The sequence below is a fragment of the Pituophis catenifer genome, unplaced genomic scaffold (genome assembly GCF_029215685.1).
Source record: "Pituophis catenifer annectens isolate HBS135680 unplaced genomic scaffold, rPitCat1.0.hap2 SCAF_5, whole genome shotgun sequence".
NCBI classification, from domain to species: domain Eukaryota; kingdom Metazoa; phylum Chordata; class Lepidosauria; order Squamata; family Colubridae; genus Pituophis; species Pituophis catenifer.
Window position 1 is genome coordinate 6,934,892 of NW_027256885.1, and position 17,149 is coordinate 6,952,040.

The window sequence follows — 17,149 nt, forward strand, 5'->3', positions numbered from 1 at the left end:
TTACTCTTGAACCATGTTGCTTTATTGGTTTTGGCTACCTCACCAGTTGCCCCCTGGCCTCCGTTTCAGAAAAGCTACTCCATACCTTACGATCCTTCATTTCATGTTGCTTCTACCGATCCCCTGTTACTTTCGGGGACTCAAGCCTTCCTCCTCCTTCTACGAGCTGGGTAGCACCGCCTAACGGCCAACTGACTATCCCCTAATAAGTGCGCAGTTTGCTAAACTAAGGATTTGGCAACTGCCTACCCTGAATCGTAAGTGCTTCCGTATGGTCAGCTTCCTTCGTGGCTGAGGCTGCTATACTAGGGCCAAAAGTACCACCACCGCCACCCCAAGGTGGCATCCTTCTCTGCCAGCCTCTCTCCTGCGGCCGAGCACGGCGGGTTGCTACGTTGTTCACCCCCAAAAACGGTGTCCCGGATATCAATTAAAGAGTGCCTTCCCCCATCTCAACACCCAAGTCTAAGCATTGGCATCCTCAAATCCAAGGCTTTTGCTGCCGGCTTCCTGCTTGAAGTTGGTCAGGGTCTCCAGGGGCACGGGAAGCGGGGAGCAGGAGAGGAGGAGAGGGTGCACCTGGAGGAAGGGGTTCACATTCTCCCCATCGTCCCGGAAGCAGGGCAGCAAGCGGTCCCCCACATGGGCCGCTTGGTGCCCCTTCAGCTCCTTCCACTGGCCGAACACCAGGCCACACTCGGTGCAAGGGTACACGCGCTCCACCGTGTGCGTCAAGTGGTGAGTCCGTAGGTTCCCCTTGTACTTGAAGCTCTTCCCGCACTCTAGGCAGGTGACTGGCCACTCACCGGTGTGGATGTGCCGGTGCTTCATCAGGGTGGTCTTCAGGTTGAAGGTCTTGCCGCACTCGCCGCAGACAAAAGGACGCTCACCAGTGTGGATGTGCTGGTGGGTGACGAGGGTGCCCTTGCGGTTGAAGCTCTTCCCGCACTCAGTGCAGGAGAAGGGCTTCTCGCCGGTATGGATGCGTTGGTGCTTGATCAGTTCCCCATTGTGGCTGAAGCTCTTCCCGCAGTTGGCGCAGGTGAAGGGCCGCTCACCAGTGTGGATGCGCTGGTGCCGGGTGAGATCCCCATTACGGCTGAAGCTCTTCCCGCAGTCAAGGCAGACGAAGGGCCGATCACCCACGTGGATTTTCTGGTGGAGGATAAAGGTCTTCCGAGCACAGAAGCCCTTGCCGCACTCGCCGCAGACAAAGGGCCGCTCGCCTCGGTGGATCTTCTGGTGGGTGACGAAGTTGGCTTTGCGGTTGAAGCGTTTCCCGCACTCAGGGCAGGAGAAGGGTTTCTCGCCCGTGTGGATGCGCTGGTGCAGGACAAAGGTCTGCTTGGAGCAGAAGCTCTTGCTGCAGACGGGGCACTCGAAGGGCTTCTCCCCTGTGTGGACACGTAGGTGGTGCATCAGGTCCCCCTTCTGGCTGAAGCTCTTCCTGCACTCGGCGCAAGGGAAGGGTTTCTCCCCTGAGTGGACCCACAGGTGGGTCACCAGGTTGCCCCGGTGCTGGAACCGCTTCCCGCAGACACTGCAGGCAAAAGGCCGCTCATTGGCAGAACTCTTGGGGTGCCGGTGGGCTTCAGCCGCCCCAGAGACAACCACTGTCACTGTTTCGGCAGCTCTGAAAGATCCTCCAGATGCGGGCATGGGTGCTGGAGCCGCACTCCAAATCCCAGGAGATCTCAACTGCGCCCACCGAGATGTGCTGTGTTTCCTCTTCGACGAACCCCGAGAAGGAGTTCCGTCTGCGCTCTTTCTGCATGGCTCCTGACCCATCTTTCCATGTGACACATTGGCACTTGGGTCCAAGCATCCGGCTAGCAGAGGAGAAAGAAGAATTAGCAGGGTGATCTAGGACAGAGTTCCTATATCTTTTTGACTTTGCACACCAGCAGAGGCAGGGGAGAGTGGATGGTTCCGTGGGACTGACAGGCATTTGTGCGTGCCACGCGTGCAAACAGAGGATGTGAGCATGTGCTCACCTGCTGCTCACGTGAGTGGGGATGCACACTCTCGCTCGCCACTTCTGTGGGCTGGTTCCGAAAGACTCAAGGTCCGGGGATTGAAGGGGACCCGATTTTGGACAGGGGTGTCTAACTCAAGACCCGTGTGCCAGATCCAGCCCACGGGGTGCTTAGATCTGGCCCATGGGGCCACCCTGGAAACAGCGAAGGACCGGTCCACGGTGCCTCTGCCAGCAAAAATGGAGCTCAGGAGGGCCTCTCGTGGCCTGCCTAGGCTCTGTTTTCAGCCGCAACGGCCTCTTGCAGCCCTCTGCCAGCGAAAACAGATGCCAGGGAGGCCATCACGGCCAAAAATGGAGCCCAGGCAGGTTCCACAAAGTGGGTTGCATCCTTGGGATTGTGGACCTCTGTCTTAGGCACAGTGCAAGCCTCTGAACTGACATAACAGCTACTAATGAATCATAGGCAGATTGCAAGTCCCAAACTAGTTCTCCAAGAGTGGGTCAAACTCACCCAGGTGGGCAGGCCTAGGAGGGGGGGAGCAGCCAAAGTCCTCCTTGCCCACCTCGTCATTGTCGTCCTCTTCCTCCTCCTCCAGTTCCATCTTCACAATAACGTCGGGCTTGGTGTCCACTGGGGACAGGAGGAGAGAGGTGGGTCAGCAGGGAAAGGGGAAGGGGGAACAGCAGCCTCATTGGGGAACACACCCCACATCTGGCACCGGCTGCTCTACTCAGGCAGAGCGTTGAGGCCAGACAAACTCACTGGAATCGGTGCTGGCCCCCCCATCGCTGTCCTCCCAGAGACCGACGTGGTACAACGGTTCTTCCAGCTCCTTCTTGATCCCTGGAACAAGATGCACAATTGTGTTGTTGGGGCAGCGGTGCAGTGCCCCCTCATCCTGGAGATGCAGGTGCCACACTTCCCGAAGGATGAAGACCACACCTGGAGCAGGCATCAGGGTCCCGTCTGGGGTTGTTTGTGAAAACCCCGCTTCCCGTGGCACAAGTTTTTCAGGAGAGGCTGGACAGTCATTGGTCAGCAACGGTATATGGTCTTCTGCTTGAACAGGGGCTTGGACTAGAAGAACAATAAAAGAATGGCAGAATTGGAAGGGATCTTGGGGGTCTTCTAGTCCAGCCCCCTGCTTAAGCAGGAAACCCTTTACCATTCCAGACAAGTGGCTGTCCATTCTCTCCTTGAAAATCTCCAAGGATGGAGCCCCCACAACTTCTAGTGGCAAGCTGTTCCACCGGTTAACTGTTTTCGCCATCAGGCCTTACCTGCTGTGGGGCTTGATGGTGACAACCTCCCTGGCTCAGCTGGGTCCAGTGGACACCTGATGCACAACTCCTCCCTCGGTTCCTCCTTCACTGCCACTTTGGCCCCTGGAGGAGGGAGGGGGGGCCCAGTCAAGGCACAGGGGCCACAGGTATGTTCCTCATTTCCCCCTCCCCCAAGTCCCACCCCTGAAGTTGGGACGCCAAGACCCAACAACCCCGAGCAAGACAAGGGAATGGGGCTCTGAGACCCCAGGCCAATCAGGAGGAAGAGGTCTCGCCCCCCACCTCTGGGCAGGCAGCCGGGACACACACACCCCTCCTTACTCCTCTACCTAGATGGGGGGGGTCTGCCAGAGGAGGAAGCCTCCTCCTCTAAATTCAAGACTTGGTGAAACTTAAACTCTGCCGAGGGGAAAGGCAGGGAGGGGGGCACAGTGGGGCAACCCATAGAGGGGGTGCCACTCCCCCTCCAGAACAAAAGGCTGTTAGCGGACGGGCAGGAAGACCCCCTCCCATATATACACACCTTACAAGGGAGCCGGAGAGGGGGGGATCCCCAGATAAAGGGGTCTCTGGTGTCCGTCAGAGGGGACGGTTGTTTCACTCACATGTGCCGCGAGGCCCAGGGAGATAAGTGGCAAGCACAAGGCCAATCAAGGAGAGACGACCTCCACTTACAAGGGTTAGTTCGCTTAGTCAACGTTCAAAGTCACCATGGCAGTGAAAAAAAGGGACTTGAGACCCTGTTTTGCACTTACGACCATCGCAGCATCCTTGCGGTTGCAGGCACAAAAATGCAGACACTTGGCAACTGACTCGTATTGATGACGGTTGCAGGGTTCCAGACTCACGCGATCCTGTTTTGCGACCTTCCGACAAGCAAAGTCAATGGGGAAGCCAGATTCACTTAACAACCATGTGACTCCACTAACAACTGCAAGGATTTGCTTAATAACTGTGTGACTCACTTAACAACTGCAATGATTCACTTAACAACCATAATGGTTCACTTAATAACTTTGTGACTCATTTAACAACCGCAATGATTCGCTTAGCAACTGTGTGACTCACTTAACTGCAATGATTCACTTAACCACTGTGCCCAAATTAACTCCAATTCACTTAACAACTGTGTACTCACTTAACAACTTGAACGATTCGCTTAGCAACTGTGTGACTCACTGAACAACTGCAACGATTCACTTAATAACTGTGACTCACCTAACAACTGCAGTGATTCACTTAACAACTGTGCCCAAATTAACTGCAACGATTCGCTTAACAACTGTGTGACTCACTGAACAACTGCAATGATTCACTTAACGCCTGTGGCAAGAAAGCTGGTCCAATGGGGCAAAACACCAATGTTTAATTTAGTGACGTACATTTTGGGCTCGATCGTGACTGTAGGCCGAGGGCTTACCCGTACAGGTGAGGTTATCAAATTGCAATCCAGCCAGGAGCGCTTCCATCCCAGGAGTGAGTTTGACCTTCAGGAAATTTGTTGGACATCCCACCCCTCCACCTCATCTCCTGTGTCCCCCTCCTCATCTGGATCACCCCAATTCCAAGGGGGCCTGAGAGAGAATCTCACCTGGCGGTCGCTCACCTGCATTGGTTGGGTTGGGCCTTACCCAATGGGTCTCCATCTTCTCGCAGCGGCCAGGTGTCCTACTTCTCTTCTCTGACCAAGAGAGTCACATCAGCGGGTCCTGTCTGGGGCAGAAGCAGATGTCATAAGTGAAGGAGAATGAATCCCCCTCTGACCCCCCGAGGGTCCCTCATCACTTCCCTACCTACCGACGTTTCACGACCAAACTAGGTAACATCATCAGTGCTAGAAGGGATGTTGTGCAGGGCGGGATGTTAGAGAGAATCAAATACGTGTAGCTCTACATTCAACTGGGGAGGTTCCAAATGCTCACATTACAGGCACCGGCAGTCCTCAAATTACGACAGTTCATTTAGTGACCGTTCGAGGTGATAAACTGACTTATGACCGTTTTTCATACATAAGACCATCGCATCCTCCCCAATGTCACATGATAGAAATTCAGACACTTGGCAATGGATTCGTGTTTATGACGGTCGCAGTGTCAAGCAAAGTCAAAGGGGAAGCCAGATTCACTAAACAATTGGGGGACTCACTTAACAATAGCAGAGATTCAAGGTTGTAAAATGGGCAACACGTACTTCACAGATGTCTCGCTTAGCAACAGACATTTGGGGCTCAATTGTGGACGTAAGTTGAGGACTATCTGTCGCTGTCCCAAGTCGCCTCTGCTGCTTCCTAGACGCCCCTCCCTTCTCCCCCTCAATCAATCAATCAGAATAGAGCTGGAAGGGACCTCAGAGGTCATCTAGTCCAATCCCATGCTCAGGCAGGAGACCCTTACAGAATCACAGAATCACAAAATTGGAAGGGACCTTGGAGGTCATCTAGTCCGTTTTTTGCTGTCCCCAGCCTCCAGAGACTCCTAGAGAGGCCATCACGTGCCAGGAGCGGGGGGGGAGGGTGAGCATGCACAGGGCAGGGCACATAGAATTATGGGTGTGGGCACGAGTGTGCACGAACTTCCCCCACCCCACCCCCTTCCTGGCACGTGATGGCAAAAAGGTTAGCCATCACTGCTGTATCCCATTCCAGACAAATGGCTGTCCGGTCTCTTCTTAAAGACCTCCAGTGTTGGAACAACCCACAACTTCTGGTGGCAAGCAGTTCCACCGGTTAATTGTCCTCCCTGTTAGGAAATTCCTCCTTAGTTCCAGGTTACTTCTCACCTGAGTGAGTTTCCATCCGTCGTTTCTCATCCTGCCTTCCGGCGCTTCAGCGAACAACGTTGACCAAAATAAATGGTCAAATTAAGTTGACCTTCCTCTCACATGGGGGTCACCACCCCACTTCCTCCAAAGGTCCCCCGAGGATTTCACATTGTTGAAGCAATTAATTTTCCAGGGGAATCCGGACCCCTCCCCTCCTTTGCGTGAACCTTCCTACCTTCGGACATGTCGGACACTGAAACGGGGAGAGGGAAGAAGGGGCGGTCCCAATACCAAGTGGCCTAGATCAGAACCATCCCAAGTGCAACTCCGGCTCTGGTCTTCTCGTCCACCATGGGAGCATCTTCAGGAGACCATCTTCTGGCAAGACATGGAGAGGATCGGAAGCCGGTTAAGTAGGACATGGAAGAACACCTGGGCTTTGGGGGATCCGAAAAGCTGCCCATCTGGGCCGCTGAATCAGAGGGTGGCATTCGTTGGCAGAGATCTGGACCGCTGTGGGGTCCTTGATTCTCTTTGAGCTGGCTTAGTTCTCCTGGAGACATTTTGTGACCGAACTAGAGAACGGCATCAGTGCTAGAAGGGAGGAGGAGGAGGAGGAAGAGGAGGGGAGGAGGAGGACTGTGGGGTCCTTGGTGCTCTCTGAGCTGGGTGGTTTTCTTGCAGACGTTTCACGACCCAACTAGGGAACAGCATCAATGCTAGAAGGGAATGGAGTTTGTGGAGAGGAGGAAGAGGAAGAGGAGGAGGAAAAAGGGAGGAGGGGGAAGAAGAGAGGAGAGGAGGACTGTGGGCTCCCTGGTGCTCTCCAAGCATGGTGGTTTCCTTCCAGACGTCTCATTACCAAAGTAGGTAACCTCATCAGTGTAGCATGAAGCAAGCCCGGCCAAGCACAGGCTAGGCTCGCCTCCCTGCCTGTCTCTGCCCCCCCTCCCCTCCGCGACAGCCAATGCCTCGTTGCTAGCCTATCCCTTCCTCTCCTTAATTTAGCGGGGGGGCGGGGGGGGGGCTCCCGGCATCAAAAGGTTCAAACATGACGCGGGCAGTGCCCCACTCCCCAAATCACGCGAAAGTGGGAGGGGGCCCCCGGAGGAAGACAGTGGAGGGGGGCAGCCAGACCCCTTCCCTCCCGTTAAGACCCCAGACCCCCGAACCCCAAAAAGAGCCCACCGCCCCGAAAGCTTCGAGGATGGGGGGGTGGGGGGAGATCCGCAGCTCGGGGTCCCCCTTCCCGGGGGATTCGGACCTCCGAGCCGTAGCCCCCCACCTCACCCCTGCCGGGAGACCCCCTACCCCTCTTTTCCCCTCTCCGCTCCGGAGGGGTGGGGGAGAGCAGGAAAGCCGGCGAGGGGGGAGCCCCCCACTCAAAAGGAAGGCTGCGGACCCTGCAGGGATACGGGACGGAACGGGGGCATCGGGAAAAGCAGGCGCCCCTTGTGGTGGGCGGCGTTGTATTTGGGGAAGGGGTCTCCCCTTCAAACGGGCTCCGACGGAGCTGTCCAACAGGCGGCTATTGGGGGGTCTTCGGGGGGTCGGGAGACGGCCTCCGGGGGGGGCAGGGAAGGGGGTGGGGTGGCGCCCTCCACCTCTACGGAGCCTTTTCTTTCCCCTCCCCTTATCTGGCCGGAACGGGGTGTGGGGAGGGGGCTGCGATGCCAGGGAAACACCTGGGCGCCCGGAGAAGGGGCGTTCTCTCGGCCCGTTGCCGCCGCCTTTGTTGAGGAGGGAGGGAGGACTACGACTCCCAGCAACCCCCGCGGCGCTCAGCCCACCCTCCCCACCCCCTGGCCTTGCTCCCCCGCTCCTTTTCCCTGCCCTCCCCGCTTGGCATAGGCCAGGGTCGTCTCCGACAGCAGCTCCGCTCGGCGGCCGCGGAGAGAAAGGCGGGCGAAGCTGGTTTCTCCCCTCCCCTCCCCAATATATATTGGGATCTGCTCCGCTCTTCGACTCCCTCTCGTCGGAGAATCATGGATGGATGGATGGATGAATGGATGGATGGAGAGAGAGAGAGAGAGAGAGGATAGAAGAGAGAGACAGAGAGATGTGAGAGAGAGGTAGATGAGAGAGAGATGAGAGAGAGAGAGAATGATAGAGAGAGATGACAGACAGACAGACAATCCTCGGTTTTTTGGCAAGGGGGAGTCGAAGAGTGGAGAAGTTCTATCATAGTGGGCAGCATTGGCAGGAGGGGCAGCTGGTTCTAAAATGGAACCAGGAGAAGCAAGGCGGGGGAGGGATGGAGGGGGTGTACCAGGTGGCCGCCGAGGGGAGGGTCCCAGCTCCCAAAGCACGGGGGAGGGGGAAGGGACCTAGAACCAGCTCCCCCCACCCCAACTCATCCTGCACAGGGGTCTCCTGGTCCAAGCGGTAACAGGGCAGCTGGCAGAGATGCGATCGGCATCTTGGAGGTCATCTAGCCCAGCCCCCTGCTCAAGCAGGAGAGCCTTACAGAATCACAGAGTTGGAAGGCGCCTTGGAGGTCTTCTAGTCCAGCCCCAGCTTAGGCTGCAAAGCCCTTTGGCCTTTCATACCCAGACACCGTTCCGCGCCCATCACACCTCTCTACAACTCCTGATAGCAAAGGCAAGTTTCCGGGGGTCTCGAAGAGATCATCTAGTCCAGTGCCCCCCCCCAACCGTTTGGGTTCTGTGGAGAGAGGGTTTTCCGCAAACCGGAGGGAACGTGGTTTCATGGGCTGCCTGCATCCCGCGAATGGAATACTTCGTTTGCTTGCATAGCCCGGTTTTTGGCATGCTGCGGCCCAGTGACGGTCCACAGAATGGAGGATTGGGGACCCCTGCTCTAATGTGGAACTGCTTTGTTCTCAGTAAAGCAGGGTGTCCAACTGGCGGCTTGTGGGCTGGATGTGTCATGCACAGACCACGCAGGCAAAAAAAATGATACGTCACATGGCGTCTGCGTGATGTGGCAAGTTTGACAGCCGTGCGGTAAAGTCTACTCTTGGAAAAAGGAAGTTAAACTAAGTGGGACACATGACACCCTCTGCCCCACATGCCCCTCGGAGTCCTGAGTTCAGCTGTCCCGCCTGAGAGACAAGAGCTAAAATTCCAGAAATTCAACTTTTATTAATTGGGTGTGCAAGGAGGAGAGTTGGTTGGCGTGAGAAGCAACGAAGGGAGCATCCGAGTTCGGGAAGTGCTGGACCACCATTCAGTCCCCGGGAAGAGCCAAAGGCTGGGGCGGGGTGGGGGGGCTTCCCTCCGTGCCCTTCAGGCGGGGTTCTGCTCTTTGCCCGGCTCTTCGGACGCATCTGCGTCCTCCATGGCCATGTAGTCCTGCCAGCCCCCCTGCGAGGAAAAGAAAAATGAACCTAGCTTACAACGTCTTCCCCAGGACTGGTCAGTAGCTATTAAACACTCCCCACCCCCGTTCACTCCAATCCAGAGGGAAGGTGACCCCAGAAGAAGATACAGTTTTCAACATACAACCATCCTCGAGCCCATCATTTCTTTCGTTCTGGGCGTTTTGCTCCCGTTTTATGATGTTTGTCGCCCCTCTCGTTAAGTGAATCCCCACCACGTTCAGAAATCCATAAACCCAACTGTTAAGCGAATCCAGCTTCCCCCATGGACTTTGCTTGCAAATAGGGATTGCGCGACCTTGGGATGCAGCAACGGTCAGAAGTGTGAACACTCGCCCGGTGTCTGACATTCGATAGCGGGACCGCGGGGTACGACAAAGGTGGTTAACGCTTTCAGTGTTGCTGTCACTTCGAATGGTCACTGAACAAACTCTTGTGAGTTTAGGACGATCTGTACCGGCTCTTCTTATGACGCCGAGCAATGCAGTGTGAACTTTTCTGGAGTACCGGGAGTGACAACAGCCAGGGAGCCCAGGTGGGTGCAACCCTCTCGCCCCCTCCCACGATGGCTCTCTGGAGAGGGGGCCCTGCCCTCCAGAGTGCCCAACCCAGCTGTGTTCACAGGGGCCAGGAACCCTGCGCCCTTCCGTCGACCTACCCAGCAGGAGCAGCACAAGTGACGGAGGCCATATCCGAAGCAGAAGAGAGCGATGGCCAGAGCGGCAGAGTGCAGGATCAACAGGAGGATATGGGTGGAGCTCCACATGAGCTGGGGAGGGAGAGGGCTCAAATTAGAAAGAGTGGGGGCAAGAGGTTGGCCACATGCACCCATGCCCGGTCCACTAGAGTCCACTGGCACTGGCTCCTGTGTTCTGTCTACACAGCTGGGACTTAGGCAGGGTCCTCAGTGGGGAGGAGGGAGGGGGAGGGGGAAACCCCTTCTGTGATGACTAATGGGCACCTCTTCCCAGGGGCCGAACACCTGAAGCCACCTGAGGACATGTGAGCCCTGCCTGCCCCTCAGCCTGACATTCAGGACAGCCTGACAGAGGGAAGACCATACTTAGAAGGTCCTGTCCTGGGATTGCCATCTTCTACAGGGCGTCGCTGCCCGCCTCCCTCTCCGGGGAAGACACACTCACCACGAGTGCCCAGAGCGCCTCTTGGCACTGCCTGGCCCGCTCTTGATCCCTCTGGTTGTCATACGGAGGGCTGGTTGTTGCCTCCCAGTACCGGTAGCTCCAGTCCTCCGCTCTGTGCTTGCAGAGGCTCTCAAGGAAGTAAGGTTGGTAAGTCGGCGATGGGAATTCTGTCAAACCCACCGTGAAGGCCACCGAGCCCGCCACGACACTGCCCAGGTTGAGGAACGTGGCCAGGTGGACCTAAGAGGCGAGGAAGGGCACAGCTGAGAATGGGCACCAGGTCCTTGCGACAGGTCAGGGACAGGACCCTCCCCACTTACCCAGTTGCCACCATGTCGTGCGCCCACCACGGAGAAGGTGCCAGAGAGAACGAACTGCGGAGGGAGGGAAGCCGACAGGTGAGGGGTGATGTCTATCGGGGCCTCCCTCCCTGTCTGCCAGCAGGAAGCGAGCCCCCTACCCATAGGCCTGGACACCATCCCCTTGGGCACTGGACTGACTCCTAGAGATGTCTGCAAGGCAGCAGTCCAGCCTCCCTCATAGCCGTGTTGGTATGCCATCTTTGTTCCGTCCCCCCGATCCTCCCCTGCAGGTTCTTGGGGGGCCAGCTGAGACCCAGGGGGATCCTCCCCCCCATTCTTCCCCCACCCACCCCCCAGTGCTCACCAGGCTGCCTGACCAGAAAGGGACTCCGTTATAGATTGCCCGCTTGTAGTAGTAGGGTATGTAATCGTTTGGCTCAACCATGCTCAGTGCCACGCCAATGCCAATGCAGACAACGCCAAGCAGAATCTGGGCTACCTATGGGGGGAGGAGAGTGGAGAGCACAGGTAACCCCAGCACAAGAGGATCAGGGTGGGGTTACCATGGGGGGTAGGGAAACCAGGAGAGGTTAGCTGGAGACTTGACTGGACCCGGTTCCCATTCCATTTGTGGCCGGAACCAAGAAAGAGGAACAACCCCTCGGCTCATTCCTGGTTCGGCTCAGGGTGCAAAAGCCCAAAGTGGATGAATGTGCCAGGATCAGGTTAAGGATCGCCGAAAAGGTCTTAGGTGAGCACGGTGATTCGGCTTAGTGAGAACCCAGTTGTTTAGTGAGAACCCTGCTTGGAACTGCCTCTGGTCTGAGGCTTGGGGGAAGGGGAGGGGGGTCACGATGCAGGTGGAGAGGCACCACTGAGCATCTACAGAGTTCTTGCCTCTCTCCTACTTCGATAAAAGAACAAAAAAACCCACAATTACTTTTGTTTCTACTTGGAAACCGTTTCTGGACTTTCTGCTCGTGATGGGGGAAAAAACCCATGAAAAGCAAGTTTGGGTTTCCCGATGAGCTTTGTTGATATAGAAATGGCCAAAAGGTAAAAAGTGAAGGTTTGATGTTATGATCTTACAGGGAGTCCTCAACTTATGACCAAAAGCGAGTCATTTTATGACAGTTGTTCAGCGAGTCACAGCAGGTGTTCAATTAGGAAGTCGTTCCGTGAATCTGGTTTCCCCACTGACTTGGCTGCTTGCCAGAAGGTGGCAAAAGGGGACCGATCATGGGAAATCCCCCCGCGGACCCTGTGACCGTCATAAAGGCAAGTCGGCAGCCAAGCATCTGAATTTTGATTGCCTGATTGCAAGGTAAGTGTAGGGGAAAAAACGGTTGTACATCAACTGTTTCCAGTGCCGTTATACATGTCGAACGGTTGCAAAACAAACTGTTGTAAGTCGAGGACTATGCGTATTTTAATAGAGTCAGATGTCAATGCCTCTTCTTTCTTTTTTCTCTTCTTTTCTATACTCTGCCCTTCCCTTTTTCCTCCCCCTTTTCCTATTATTTGGGTGTGTGTTGTATACTATAAACTAATCAAACCGGTATTGTGGTTATGACAAACAGCCGATTTGGTCCCTCCGGGCTCGGCAAGGCAAGACCCCCATCCGATCCACCGTTCACAGGACTGAACCCCCCACCCCACCCCGTCCCCAAATCTTACCCCAAAGACTTTCTGCTCCCCCCCATGTGGGCGGCGGGAGGGGGAGAGCGCCGGTGTCATCCTTGGCGGCTGCTCGGCGGTGAACCAGAGAGACTGCACCTTTGCACAGGTAAGCCATCCCGGACTCTTGGCGGAGGGTGATGTTAACTATGGTCCCCCCGGAGCCCCCAGAGCCCCCCAGGGCCACCTCAGTCCCGTCGATCTTCAACGTGGTGCCCGCCATGACTCCCCACGCTGTTTCTTCTTCCTAGCAAGTCAGCGGGCGAGAAAACTGGCAGTTGGCGGGCAGAGGACGGGTGAGAGTCAGGTGGAAAACCCCGCAGATGGGAGGGGGAATGACACAGGGTTGGGGCACCTGGAGGGGGGGGTGGAGCCTGTACTTTCACTGCCCCGGGTTGGAAGGTGGGGGTGAAACCAGGCATTTTGGGGGACGGGATGTTTCCCACTGCCAAGCAAGGGGCAAACCCCCTCGGCCAGTTTTCCTTGTGCCCCTTTTCCTCCCCCACCCCACCCCCCCACACATTTCACCCTCTGGATTGCAAGGGAGCCCCCGGGGGCAGAGGAGGGGAGGGGTCTCTCGGGCTAAGATTAAGGGGGGTGGCGAGCATGGGGAAGGAATCTTTTGGAAGCCCTTTGGCTAATAAGAGCTGGCAAGGAGGATATGGGGCTATAGGGCCTCCACCTCCCCCCACCGCCCCACTGGGGGGGGAGTAAAGGGGAACTGCCCTACTCTCACTGGGGGCTCTGAAGGTCTTCAAAGGAGGCTGCGCCCAGAGCCCTTCCTCCCCCCCCCCCCAGCATCCCTGCTTTGCCTTGGAGCTGCCCTTCCCTCCGTCCACACACACACACACCACGGATGGCAGGCATTTGGCCTTTGAGTTTGGTCCCAAAGCAGATGACTTCCACCACCACCACCCAACTCTCACAGGTAGGCCTGGGCAGCCCTTGGCTCCCCACGACTCCACCACACCTGTTCCTTCCTCAAGCAGGGGGCTGGACTAGAAGACCTCAAGGTCCCCTTGCAGCTCGATTCTTATTCTGATTCCCTCCCTCTTTTCTTTCCTTCCTTCCTTCCTCCCTCCCTCCCTTCCTTCCTCCCTCTTTTCCTCCCTCCCTCCCTCCCTTCCTTCCTCTCCTTCCCTCTTTTCCTTCCTTCCTTCCTTCCTTCCTCCCTCCTTTCCTTCCTTCCTCCCTCCCTCCCTTCCATCCTCCCTTGTATGAAAATAGGGTCTCCTGCTTGAGGAGGGGGCTGGACTAGAAGACCTCAAGGTCCATCCCTTCCCCCTCCATTTCGATCCCTCCCAACCCAAAGCGGGCAGGTGGAGGGAGCCACTCACCGGCGCTGCCGCAGGGCAGAGGCAAAGAGGAAGGGGCGCGGAGGTCGCAGGAGACACACCCCAAGCAAGACCCGGAGCAAAGACCCGTCTGGTTCCCGGCTCCGACGCGCGGGACCTCCGGCAACCCAGAACAAAAGCGGACTTGGAGCCCGCGGGGCGTGGATCCCAGCCAAAAGGTGGGGCTTTGTCTGGGCTGCTTTCCCACGCGCGGGTTCCAATCAAAGGCCAGCGGAGGATGCCAAGCGCAGTTACGCAACTGGGAAAGTCCCGGGTGGAAATTCCGGTCACTGTAGACGCTCCTTGTTTTGCACGCAACGGGGAAGTAAGGAAGGAGAAGAGAGGGAGGGAGGGAAGAACCTGCCCGGAGAGAGCCTACTCCCCCCCCTCACCTGGCTGCTCCCATCGGGCTGAGCAGGAAAAGACTTCAAAGCTCGGGGGGGGGGGGGGTTCCCAATAAATACAGAATATTTCTAGCTTGAAAGTGGGAGGAGGAGTAGGAGGAGTATGGGGGAACTTGGTGCTCTTTGAAGTTGGTGGGTTTTCCTGCAGACGTTTCATGACCCAACTAGAGAACCTCATTACTGCTGGAAGGAAGGGAGAGAGGAAGGGGGGAGGACTGTGCGGTCCTTGGTGCTCTCTGTTGGGTGGTTTTCTTGAAGACATTTCACGACCTAGCTAGGGAACAGCATCAGTGCTGGGAGGAGGAGGAGGAGGAGGGAGAACAGTGAAGATCAATCAATGGGACTAGAGCTGGAGGTCCTCCAGTCCAATCCGCTGTCTGTTCTATAACTCCGTAAAAGAAACGTCGAAGGGAAGAGCTGGGAGGGATCCAGTTCATCTTTAGAATGAATTTTCGACCTCCGAGGCCGCTTCCAACTCCGGCCTTCTGTGGTTCTTTAAGGGTCTCCTGTGCTTGTGGAGGGGGTCGGTCTAGATGACCTCCGAGGTCCCCATTGAAACAGGGCAACATTCACTTAACAACAGTGGCAAGGAAAGCCGCTCACTTAGCGACGGAACTGTTGAGCTCTGTGGTGGTTGTAAATCGAGGACTCCCTATATTAAATTGATATACCCCCATTCCCCCTCCCCGAATTCTGGGGGAGGGGCTTAAATTCTTCAGAAGCCTGGCCGCCAAGCGCCTTCTGCGCATGCTCCGCCTTGCGTTTTGCCCTCTCAGGCAGCGGAGGAGATAGGCCGCGGGGCGGGGCTTCTCGGCGCGGGGTCCTCTGGGAGTTGAAGTCCCCCCGCGTGAGGAACCGGGGAGCAAAGGGGAAAAACAAAAACAAAAAAGAAAGCCGGGCGAGGGAGCTTCCGGCGTGGCCGCGCTTACCAGAGAGATGTGAAGACCGGACCGGCCGGAAGTCGGTTTAGAAGTGGCCGGAAAAGCGTGAGTGCGCGCCATGCCGGCCGGTCGGTCGGTTTCGAACTTCTGGGCCACGCCTCCCGCGTTTCCGGCGGCGCTCTAGTCCCGTCGCTTCTCTGCTCGCCTGTGGTGATGGCGGCTGCCGGGTTCTTCCTAGGCCGAGGTGGGGGAAGAATTGGGGGGGGGGGCATCGGGGGTGTGTGACGTGGGAGCGTGGGCGGGGGTGTCCAGGGGGCGGGGTGGGGGAATGGGGGTGGGAGGGGGGGTGCTGGGGGGGCTTTGGGACGTATGGGGGGGTCTTGGGGGGAGGGGTAACCTAAGAGTGTGAGCAGATCTTGGGGTGGGGGGGAAGTCCTGGGGATGGGGGGGGGCGGTTGGGGGGCATCCTGAGGGAGGGGTAACCTGGAAGCATGAGCCTGGGGTGGGGGGGGGTCAGAGAGGTATGGGGAGGGGGTCAGAGGGTTCGTAGGGTTTGGTGGGGAATTGGGGGGGTCCTGCAGATGAAATGCCGATGGGGAAGATCTGGGGGTCCGGCCTAACCTTGGGGTGAGGGGGGGGAAGGAAGCTACAGGGAGGAGGGAGCAGGGGTTTGGGGGGGAGGGAGGGGGGCGTGTGCTGGGGAGGATCTGGGGGGCGGGGTAACCTGGTAGCCTCAGCCAAGCTTGGAGTGGGGGGGAGATAAAGTTTGGGGAGGGGGGGCCTGGGGCCGGTGATGGGGCGGCCGGGGAGACCTTGGTGGGGGGTAACCAGACCTGATGCCTCTCCTCTGGAGGGGTGACCTGGGACTGTGGGTGGACCTTGGGATGGGGGGGGGGAACAGGTACCCTGGTGGGGGGAGAGAAGAGGACCTGGGGGTCGGTTTCGGAGGCATCCCGGGTGCAGATCCTTGGAGGGCGGGGTTCCAGTAAGGGGCATCTGAGGATTCAGGGGGAGTAAGCCACGGAGAGTGGGAGACCTGGGATTTGGGGATTCCTGGAGCAGGAGTGCTGGGAGGGGGGATCTGGGCGACCCGGGTAACCTTGGGGCAGAGGGGTGGGGGGGAGCAGAAAGAGACCGGGGCGGAGGGGAGAGCCCGGAGGTGACTGGCTCCCCCACTCTTAACACCACCTTCTCTCTCCCCGCCCCCCCCGCAGGTGCCCGCTGGATGGCCACACTGACGCAGATGCACCATCTGGGCCGTCCCAAGCGCCCCCCGTCTCCCCCGGGCCCTCTGGAGGGGCATCCTCAACTGAAAGGGGTGGTCTTGAAGGTCCTAATCCGGAAGCCCAAGAAGCCCAACTCGGCCAACCGGAAGTGCGCCCTGGTGCGGCTCAGCACGGGCAAAGAGCTGGTGTGCTTCATCCCCAGCGAGGGACACAACCTCCAGGAGCACATGACTGTCCTGGTGGAAGGTGGCCGCAAGCAGGACCTGCCCGGCGTCAAAGCTCGCATCATACGGGGCAAATACGACTGCGCCCACGTCAAAAAGAAGACGGCGTGAAGGACGAGGCGGGGGGGGGAACCTGTATCCCCACGGGGAAATCGGGAGGGCATCCCCGGGGTGGGGAAAGACAGAAAGGACTGGACAAAAAGCGGTTTCGGGTGGATTTTCGAACAAAAGGGAGAGGAGCGTGGAGGAGGCTGTGGCTGCTGGCTGGGCGGCCCGTACATTGACTCAATCAACCCACCAATTAATAAATAAACAAATGGGGCGGGGGTCTTCAGCCCCTCCTGGAATCCCTCTTGTTTTTGTGTGTAAACTGGGGGTAGGATGGCTTCTGGGGAGGGAGGGCGGGAGGGATGATAGACTGACACATAGTTGACGGATGGGGAGATAAGAGGTAGATTGGATGATGGTGCCGGGGTTTGTTCCAATATCAAATCCAGAAAGCACACACACATAACTGATTCAGCAGGATTCATTAACTTCTTTATATACATAATAACACATGAGTAAATGTACAATACCAATAGCAGATTCTTCCAA

General features: G+C 57.2%; 3 protein-coding genes across 5 annotated transcripts; 1 reads left to right on the forward strand and 2 right to left on the reverse strand.

Annotated features, from left to right (window-relative positions):
* On the reverse strand, window positions 1-6,928 carry LOC139317535 (gastrula zinc finger protein XlCGF57.1-like). Of its 2 annotated transcripts, XM_070944610.1 has the most exons (7): window positions 6,041-6,928; window positions 4,869-4,975; window positions 3,260-3,364; window positions 2,922-3,056; window positions 2,742-2,822; window positions 2,490-2,609; window positions 1-1,829 (listed from the first exon to the last, which is right to left on the reverse strand). In XM_070944610.1, exons 2-7 carry the CDS (start codon window positions 4,906-4,908, stop codon window positions 466-468), a joined length of 1,845 nt encoding a protein of 614 aa, XP_070800711.1. In that variant the 5' UTR covers window positions 4,909-4,975; window positions 6,041-6,928; the 3' UTR covers window positions 1-465. The 2 variants fall into 2 exon arrangements, with proteins under 2 accessions (XP_070800711.1, XP_070800712.1); XM_070944611.1 differs by lacking the exon at window positions 2,922-3,056.
* Window positions 6,929-9,106: 2,178 nt separating this feature from the next.
* On the reverse strand, window positions 9,107-14,126 carry LOC139317538 (transmembrane protein 176B-like). Its single transcript, XM_070944614.1, is given in 8 exon segments — window positions 9,107-9,348; window positions 10,021-10,131; window positions 10,505-10,744; window positions 10,825-10,878; window positions 11,171-11,305; window positions 12,484-12,528; window positions 12,530-12,730; window positions 13,821-14,126. Coding segments are annotated over 7 exon segments (840 nt in total). The 5' UTR covers window positions 12,707-12,730; window positions 13,821-14,126; the 3' UTR covers window positions 9,107-9,270.
* MRPS12 (mitochondrial ribosomal protein S12) lies at window positions 12,666-16,898 on the forward strand. Of its 2 annotated transcripts, XM_070944617.1 has the most exons (3): window positions 12,666-12,730; window positions 13,821-13,996; window positions 16,317-16,898. In XM_070944617.1, exons 1-3 carry the CDS (start codon window positions 12,705-12,707, stop codon window positions 16,661-16,663), a joined length of 549 nt encoding a protein of 182 aa, XP_070800718.1. In that variant the 5' UTR covers window positions 12,666-12,704; the 3' UTR covers window positions 16,664-16,898. The 2 variants fall into 2 exon arrangements, with proteins under 2 accessions (XP_070800718.1, XP_070800719.1); XM_070944618.1 differs by lacking the exons at window positions 12,666-12,730; window positions 13,821-13,996 and adding an exon at window positions 15,249-15,346.
* Window positions 16,899-17,149: the final 251 nt, after the last annotated feature.

Bases quoted from the DNA above. Each gene is read 5' to 3' on its own strand.
- MRPS12 (XM_070944617.1), top strand. From the start codon at position 12,705: ATGACTCCCCACGCTGTTTCTTCTTC. The intron at 12,731-13,820 runs CTAGCAAGTCAG...GGAGCCACTCAC, and splicing joins CCCCACGCTGTTTCTTCTTC to CGGCGCTGCCGCAGGGCAGA. The intron at 13,997-16,316 runs GTGGGGCTTTGT...CCCCCCCCGCAG, and splicing joins GCGTGGATCCCAGCCAAAAG to GTGCCCGCTGGATGGCCACA.
- LOC139317535 (XM_070944610.1), bottom strand. From the start codon at position 4,908: ATGGAGACCCATTGGGTAAGGCCCAACCCAACCAATGCAG. The intron at 3,365-4,868 runs GTGAGCGACCGC...TCCCTCCTCCAG, and splicing joins GCCCAACCCAACCAATGCAG to GGGCCAAAGTGGCAGTGAAG. The intron at 2,610-2,741 runs GTGAGTTTGTCT...TCCTGTCCCCAG, and splicing joins GGGGGCCAGCACCGATTCCA to TGGACACCAAGCCCGACGTT.